This window comes from Atta cephalotes, assembly GCF_000143395.1.
Source record: "Atta cephalotes unplaced genomic scaffold scaffold00027, whole genome shotgun sequence".
Taxonomy (NCBI): Eukaryota; Metazoa; Arthropoda; class Insecta; order Hymenoptera; family Formicidae; genus Atta; species Atta cephalotes.
Window position 1 is genome coordinate 3,999,794 of NW_012130091.1, and position 9,258 is coordinate 4,009,051.

Below are 9,258 nucleotides of genomic sequence, written 5' to 3' on the forward strand. Positions count from 1 at the left end.
ATATAAATGTATTTTGATTTTTAAATTGCTTTTCGGTAAAATTACACAACAAAATTATAAATAGAATATTTTAAGTTTTTACACAATTCTAAATCATTTAAACTTTTCTTAATATCCTGTAACTATGATAAACGTTGTATTTTAGATCATTGTATTATTATTAATTATTAATTATTAATTTTAAACAATAAGGTTTTAATATTAAAAATAAGCTTTTAAATGTGGTAAAATGTGTTAAGTTTTTATGTTGTTAAAATTATATTATTGTAATAATATTGTAATATTGGTATGTATTAATAAATAATTCCGATGATAAATTTGTTAATAATATTACAAAAAGAATTGCAGATTAACATTAATATTAATTTAGAAATAAAAATTCAATCTTTGACCTATTTAATTTAAAGAAATTCAAATTAGAAGTCTGTAGATGTAGTCTCAATGAAAATCAAAATATTGTGAGTCGTGTATTGTGTGAATATTTACGAGATATCGGTTGTGAGAATTTCTCAGTTAAGTCTCAGTCTGTGTTCAGAATGTCAACGAGTAAAGGTTTTGTCGTATATTTCTTTATTTTATGGATTTTCGTAAAATGCCAGGATGTAAAAGAAATGTCTAAAACATTAGACGAAATGCTCATCAACACTAGATCATTTCGAAGGCCTCGAGATCATGAAGATATTTCGGTAATTTGGCAAGAATATGAATTCGGTACAGGAGCTGGAAATCGAGAAGGTGATTATTAAACTTTGAATATTTATAATTTTCACTTATAATTATTCTATATTAACACTTAATTAGTATTAATAAGTACAAATTGTTGTAATAATTTTTATAAATTTTTTTATAAATAGAAGAGAAATTTGATTTGAACATGATTAGATCAAGATAATTAAAATCTAAATATGGTTAAGTTTAACCTTATTACTATTATAACAAACATTTAATAAAAAATATATTATGGATTTTATATTTTATTATGTATATGATTTATAATTTTTTGACATTTCTACGCGTAGTACGAAAAAGTATTCTATTTTCAGAAATTATTGTGACAAATATTTCACTGCATATACTTGCTGATATAACTGAAAACATTAACATATCAATAAACAATTGGCAGTTTTTGCAAACAGAAAATAGTTACTTTATTTATGCCGAAAAATCGACGTTGATCTTTTACAAAATTAATTGGAATGATTTGTCAATTGAACGTACTATAAGTATATCAATTGAAGGACACATATTACAATTTAAAATTCTCAATTTTAAAGCTACGTTTAATGAAAGTCATAGAAATAATTTAATGGCAATTGTACTAGTTGAAACCCAGTATGATTGTTTTCTGCATTGGTATAATATTTTCGGAAATACATATATTTTGTATTCGACATGGCCCGTACGAAAACAAATTCAAGATATGGAATTTCTACAAGAAAAGAATCAACATGAATTATTGCTACTCGACAATGATGATACATATCTCGAAGATCAATCATTGATTGATATTTATGGTTTTGATGTTGATTATAATAATCATCGTATCGATATCTGGTAATTCTGTTTATTCAATTATACGTATTAATTGTTTATTTATCGTAATATTATATTATATGATATATTTTATTTAATGGACTAAATTTAATTATTAATACATTGAAGTAATACTGCACTAACATAATGCTCTGGTTCATTCCTCTATATTCATCACATTTTAAATACATTTTAAAATTTGCAATCAAATTTTATAAAGTTTCTTTGAATTATAGACTCTTTCATAAAGAAAATTTACAATTAAAATTAATTAATTACAAATAATTTATTGAATATATATAATATATATAATATTGAATATATATAATATATATGTATATATATATTAGATATTGAGGCTTATTATAATTTTATGCTTGCAATCTTGATATTTTAAGGTTTCCAAAAAAAACTTTAATCGAACGCGCTTCCCAATCAAACGTTAATGGGCGCGCGCAGCACTGAGCCACATCACAAATTTATTATTTAGGAGTTATAATAATTGAATAAATAATTGAATATAATTGTCATAGAAACAAGTAAAATATATTTACAATAAAATATAATATTAAAATTTAACTATGATATTAAAATTTTGTGTCTTTCTTATAAAATTAAAAGTTTGATTAATTGTAACTAAAAAATTAGAAATAAAATAAAAACTAAGATATTTGCTAAAAAAATAAAGTCACATTAATTTATAATTAAATATAAGAAAATAACAGTGTTTTTATAGAATAATGATATAAAATAAATCTTTTAAAATGTATATTGAAAAAAAGATTGGTTGCTGTAACAATTTAGATAGTAAAATATGGCATAGCATTTTTATATAATTGCTGCAACCATATAAAAATGCCATATTTTACTATCTAAATGGTGCAGCAATCAATCTTTTCTTTCAGTGTAAAAATGGTAATTATAAATTAATAGTAATTTTAATTACACCATAATTTAACCTAATTCTAACCTAAAGAGATATTAAACATTAATATGAACAAAAAAAAATTAAAATGTGGAGAATGGTTCAACATCTCGCATTGTTACAATTATTTATATAAGCAAGATTTTACTTACGTTTTGAGATATGCGCGGCACTCCGTGCAGCAAAATGTGTCATATTGATTTTAAAGTGAATAAAAGGTTAGTCAATTTAATAGAAAAAATAGAACAATTGAATTATCTTAGACATTAAATGAGTACCAAATGTCGACAATAAAAAGAAGACCCGCATTATCAATGATTTTTCAAAAAAATGAATTTTGCGGTACTCTGTGCTGCAACGCGCCCGATTAGAGTTTAAAAAAAATTTGTTTTCAAAAAATTTAAAATTTGTTTTAATTACAATTCTACATGTACTAATAGATTTTATTTTAGATAAGTTATAAAATTAAATTTTACGTTATAAAATTAAATTTTACGGCAGTCTACAAAAAAAAATAACAAATACATAAATATAATATTTACACTGAAAAAATTGATTGCTGCAACAATATAGATAGTAAAACATGACATATGGTAGCATTTTTATATGATTGCAGCAACCAGTTTTTGGTTATAGCAGTAAATTTTTAGTTGCCTATTCGCAATGTCAGTATGTGATTTCGATAGGCTAACGCAACTAAAAATTTACTGCTATAACCAAAAACTGGTTGCTGCAGCCATATAAAAATGCTATGTCATATTTTACTATCTATATCTTGTTGCAGCAACTAATCTTTCTTTTCAGTGTATGTATAAAAATGTATATATATCACACAGGTTTTGTCAGCGATTATTTATTCCAAAAGTATTCGATGTTCAAGTTTGTCCAATTTATGGACGCACTGTGCTGGCTTTTCAAGGAATCGAAAGTGTCATTTTATACGAATCGAAACATGAGGATAAATTGTGTCAGTATAAAAAATTGGAAGTTATTAAATCCAACAAACTTGCAAATTTTGTCTGCTTTGAAAGTGGTTATATTGAATACTTAGCAATTAGTGGAGGGAAACCGCGTTTATTTCACTTTTTTGAGAACGAATTTCAAAATAATTCTGACACAAATCTGCATTTTGATGGTAAAATGATAATATCATCTTATTAAGGCAGAAATTATTATCTTATTAAAAGATAATTCCTTCCTGTCATGAACATAAAACAAATGTTTATTTCACAGAAACAAATGAAATTTTGTGGATAATTACTATACCATTAAACACATATCGGGATGAATCATTGTTACTAGTTCAATTAAAAAATTCAACAATAATCGCTTTAGCTTGGCATGGATCAAAGTTTAAGGCTGTGCCTTTACCCAATCAGGTTATAAATAACTTTGATCTATCAAAAATTATCGTTATTCCAAACGTCGGATTTGCATATGTAAACATGCTTGTAACAATAGAAGTAACATTAACTGAATCAGCGCATCCTATTCACGATGAGACGGAAAGCGTATTAAAGACACGAGCTTTATTGAAGGTATATCTACAAATATATTTATAATTAGTTTTATATATATATAACATAAAAATGATAATGTGTAAACTGTCTAATAATATTTTAATATATTTTGTTTGTTGTATATATGAACTAAAATATTTCATATGTGTATGTAACGTATTGAAATAAATGTATTGGAGTGGAAAGTTTGTAACATTACTTTATTTTTATTATCATTTCTAAATGCTTTTAAAAAAATTGGCAATTATATATTCGATAGAGTAAAACTTCAACTATATAAGAATTTGTTTTTTGAATTGCAATGATTTTTAACGAAATTATGAGCAATGTTAATCAAAATGCTCTTTTTAAATACGATAATTCAATAACAAAAAATATTAGAAACATTTTCTAAAAATTTGTAGAGAAAACTTTTAAACTTTTACATTAGAAAATCGAAAATTTTGGCAAGTTTTTTTGACAGACTGACAAAGTGAAAAGGAAATTTTCTATTTTATTCAACTCGTAGTTTCTTATATGTAAAAGTTACCAAACTCGTAAAAATTGAAAAATCATAATGATCTTTCAGAAGTATAAAGATACTAATTTTATATATAAAACCCTTTTTTATTGAAATTAATTAATTAAATTTAATTCATTTTTTTCGAAATTACAATTGAATTTAGAAGTTTATGATGCTACGAACTTTTGTTCTATCTAAGATATAATTATATAAGATGCAGGAGGAGGAAGAAGAGAGAGAGAATTACATAAGATACATTTTTATGAATATATATAAAGATTTTGTGTGCGTGTGCTGTGCGCGCGCGTATATTCTGAATTATTTTTATTAAATTTTCAGGAAATTTTTCGAAAACAAGAAACTATCTTTGATGAGACTGACACGCAATTCAATCAAAGTTACTTTAAGAATGTGATAACAGGATTTTGGAACCTTTCAAAAATAAATGTATCGAACGCTATACTCGAAGGTCATGTACATTATGGCGCTGTCAAAGTTGGTTCGATCAATTTGAAAATGGAAGACATAGTGATAAATGTGACATCAAATATAGAGATATTAGAAGAATTAGAAGCAAAGCTTGATCAAATGTTACTAGATTTGAAAAGTACGACTAATTCGACAAAAATTATTTTACTGCCAGATGTTGAATTAAATGGAGATTTTTTGGTGAATGGTACTCTATATACAAAAAATATAATTACGGCTTTTATTAATAACGCATCAACTTCAGTCATAGAAAACAGTATTGTAAGTCGCATCATCGTTCAGAAATCTGTTTCGTCTATTGACACTAATAATTTAACGATTTTCTCTTTAAATGGCATACCGCTGGAGAAAATCATGTTCGATTTTCTAATAAAAAATTATAGTGACGTAAATTTTTCAATATTAAAGAGATTAAAAATTGATGGGCATTTGAATTTTTCCGTAATAAATAGTATTAAATGGAAGGAGCAGATACAAAATATAGTTTGGAAAGATGAATCGACAACTATTTCTGGAGAGACAATTATGGAAAAGGTAAAAAAACTTAATATTAATCTTGAGACTTCCATGAGTGCTTTTTATATAAAGATTATGCGTTTCGCGAATTTTCTTCGTGTCTAGATCCATTTTTGGAATGTCAATGTTCGTAAGCTTGCAGTCCACTTCAGGACGAGGAGCAGCCTGATAGGAGTATGAATGAATTGTAAGGTTCACGAAATGTTGGCATTCCAAGAATGGATTTGGATACGAAAAAAATCCGCGCGAAACGCATAATCTTTATACAACTTAATATTATCATTGAGAATTTAATAGTTTGTCCAATATAAATCTTGATAATAAAACAAATTTTCTTCTACAAGAAAATAAATAATGTTGTACACATAGTTTAATACTGTATTCATAGTTTCGAAAAAAGTAGCTAGTATAAAACTAGAATGCCTTTAATGTAATAATAAAAAAAGTATTTATATGTCCTTTTTTTCTCTTCTTTTTTTATGAAAAATCATCGATTGTTCATCGATTGATCATTTTTGATTGACATTCTGTGTGTACCAAATTCAAATCTTTGTAATTTCTTTTTTCGATAAAAGATAATATTTTTTTTAACAGCTTGTCGCCGAAAAAGCTAATGTCAAAAATTTGAATTATTTGCAATATCCAAGAAATTACGTTCTAATGAATGAACTAAATAAATTTTCTATCAACATCACGGGTGAAAAGCACTTTGTTAACTTGTCTATGAAACATTTGTTAACCATCAAGACAATAAATAAAATTGATATTAATGATTTTGTTATTCTCAACAGACATGAAATTATTAATGAAGAAATTACATTTAAAGATCTAGAGATTGATGAAATCTTCCAGGTACGATTAGTATTAACCATATATACAATTAGATATAAATCCAGAGTTCTGTCATAATTTCAGATTGACGGAAATATAATAGGCATTAATGCAAGCGATATAGAGGATTTGCTTAACGTAACCGATAAACTTTTATCAGATGTTAGTTTTGAAAATCTGATCATTATGGGAAATATTGTACTCAAAGATTCAATTAATGCTAAAGCGTGGTCAGATTTTGACAATTTTTTATTAAAAACTGAAAAAAATGCACTAATTATTGGAAATAAAAGATTTTGGAATGACGTCAACATAAAATCTACGACAGCAATTAAATCCAGACGAATTAATAATCACATTTTTTCAGAATTCGTAACCTTAAACACTAATCAACAATTTCCTCGTAAGTATAGTATAATTGACTAAAAGTTTGTAAACATTATCTATTTATAACACTACCTGTAGATTTAAATTATTTAAATTTTTTAATTTTAAATTACTAAAATTAAAAAGATAAATTTTTTATCTCTATATAATAAAACTGTTATAAAAAAGGAATTACACATTTTTGAAAATATACATCTTTCGTTTCCTCTATATAATAGAATTGAGAAATGAAAAATATTAATCTATAGACTCTAATCTATAGATAATATATATATACTGAAAAAATAATTAACGAAATAATTAACGAAATTTGAATATTGAAATATGAATTATTTTTCAATGGTAGGTTTACTTGAATTTATTGAATGATTTAAAAATAATTATAAATTAACAATAGAAGGTGAATTAATCTCTTTTCTATGTTAATCTCATCGTTTAAATTCCTGACTATGTTTGTTTTTGAAGATCAATCAATTGACTAGCAATCTAGCTGTCTAATTGATATGGGATTGCATGGGAGAGTGATGAATCGCCTCATATATTTAATTTATTTGTGCATAATAATAACAAATTGTATCATGTTTTTTTCTTTAATTCGATGATGGCTAAAAGATTAGCCGAAATGTTTATGGAAAGATAATAATAGCGCAATTATTAATTCTCATTAATCCGTTGTCTTATTTTATTTTATTAATAATTATAAAGTTGCGCTAATCTATGTAGTTTGCATAAAATTTTCTATAAAAATTATATTTCAGCAATATATCTCACTTTATTAATTTCAGATTTAACAAAAATATCAGCAAATATCATGTTTGAAAATGTTACTCTTGGCATTATGAAGAAATTAGAAGATTATATAATCTACGAACAAAATATAACTTCTAATTGCTTTAATAAAATATTGTTGTTTGTTAAATCATTTATTATCGATAATTTGTCTTTTGATACTATAAAACAGACTATCTCTCAAATTACTTTCTTTGACAAATTAAATAAAACTTTTCAACAAGCGTATTTCGAGAATTTAATGATTTCGACATTAATGATCGATGAGATCTTGCCTAATACAATCAATAGAATCAACTATATTGATTTGGTCAACCGCGTGTTAACATCCTATACGCAGCAGAATCTAACAGGTGCTTTAATAATTGACAAATTGGAAACTGACATCTTGGACGCAGAAATTATTAACACAATACCTTTAAATACGTGGAATTTGTCAACAAACGCAAAATTACCTTTTAATGACATTTTCAATGGAAATGCATCGATAAAAAATTTAGAAGTGACAGGAATTATAATGGCATCTTCAATTAATAACAATAATATTATTGATATTTACAAGGAATATAACATGGCGACTGTCATTTTCAATACAAATGTATCGATTGAAAATTTGAAAATAATTGGCTTTATAAACAATTTGAATCTATCTATGTTTATCACTGATGCTGTTCAGAAAGTCGATAGAAATATTACATTTATGGATCGCAAAACATTGAATAATATTACGTGCGAATTTTTAAAAGTACAATTTATAAATAAACATTTTGTAAACCATATTTTGGATTTAAATGAAAAGCAGATGCTAAAAGGGCCAATTATCATAAATGGTATGTTGCATATATTAAACTTGTTAAGAAGTCTTTTACAAATGTACAGTAGTCTTTTAAATATATTCGCATTATCTTTATATTATTACTTAAAAATATATTATAATGCATTTATTGTAAAATTAACAAAATAATATTTTTTAAATACTTATATATATATATATATATATGTATATATAGTATATATAATATATACACAATATATATATATACTTTATAAATACACTTTTGCTTATTGCTATCGTAGAGAATGGAAATATAACAGAGAATGGAAAATATTATTTAGAAGAAATTAGTTATTCATTATCAAATTATAAAAATAACTAATTACCGTTACTACTGGTACTCACAAGAAATTCTTTATTGTTACCGTTACTTAAAAAAATAATGACTTGTTATTTTTTCGTTATTTTTTAATGATAAAATAAGATCAGTTTAAAAAATATTTTACAATATTCTTTGTTTATCACAGAGAAAAACGTCTACAAGAAGGTCTTGTTGACTTAACTAGCTCTCTAAGTCTCACTAGACATGACATTTTGATGAGGTCAAGCATAATTTCTGATTATGATAATTAGAAAATGCTTATAATAAGCATAAATTCTATTAGGCCTCACAAATGCTATTCTGGTTGTAAATAATAATAATAATAATAAACAATAATAACAATAGGCCGATATAAAACGTAAAAACGTAACTAATTATAAGAAGCGAAATGATTTTTCGGAATGAGTTAAAACTTTGTATATACATATCTAATATTTCAGAAGGAATTTGTGTGTGTGTGTGTGTGTGTGTGTGTGTGTGTGTGTGTGTGTGTGTGTGTGTGTGTGTGAGAGTAGGGTAGGGGGGGGACGGGGGGGGGTATAAAAGTTGAGTCGTAGTAATAAAGTCACTATTATTTACGTTAAGTAAACGGTAAGAGTAAGGAAGGGA

The 9,258-nt window shown here is 25.2% G+C and overlaps 1 protein-coding gene across 1 annotated transcript in view; it reads left to right on the forward strand.

Annotated features, from left to right (window-relative positions):
* Positions 1–611: 611 nt before the first annotated feature.
* The window catches only part of LOC105620619, a 17,861-nt gene continuing 9,214 nt past the window's right edge, over positions 612–9,258 (forward strand). The window contains exons 1-8 of the mRNA XM_012202108.1: positions 612–735; positions 1,044–1,554; positions 3,295–3,606; positions 3,696–3,996; positions 4,820–5,503; positions 6,080–6,337; positions 6,401–6,719; positions 7,489–8,322. Of these exons, the coding sequence (XP_012057498.1) occupies positions 612–735; positions 1,044–1,554; positions 3,295–3,606; positions 3,696–3,996; positions 4,820–5,503; positions 6,080–6,337; positions 6,401–6,719; positions 7,489–8,322 (3,343 nt within the window). The remainder of the gene's footprint in view (positions 736–1,043; positions 1,555–3,294; positions 3,607–3,695; positions 3,997–4,819; positions 5,504–6,079; positions 6,338–6,400; positions 6,720–7,488; positions 8,323–9,258) is intronic.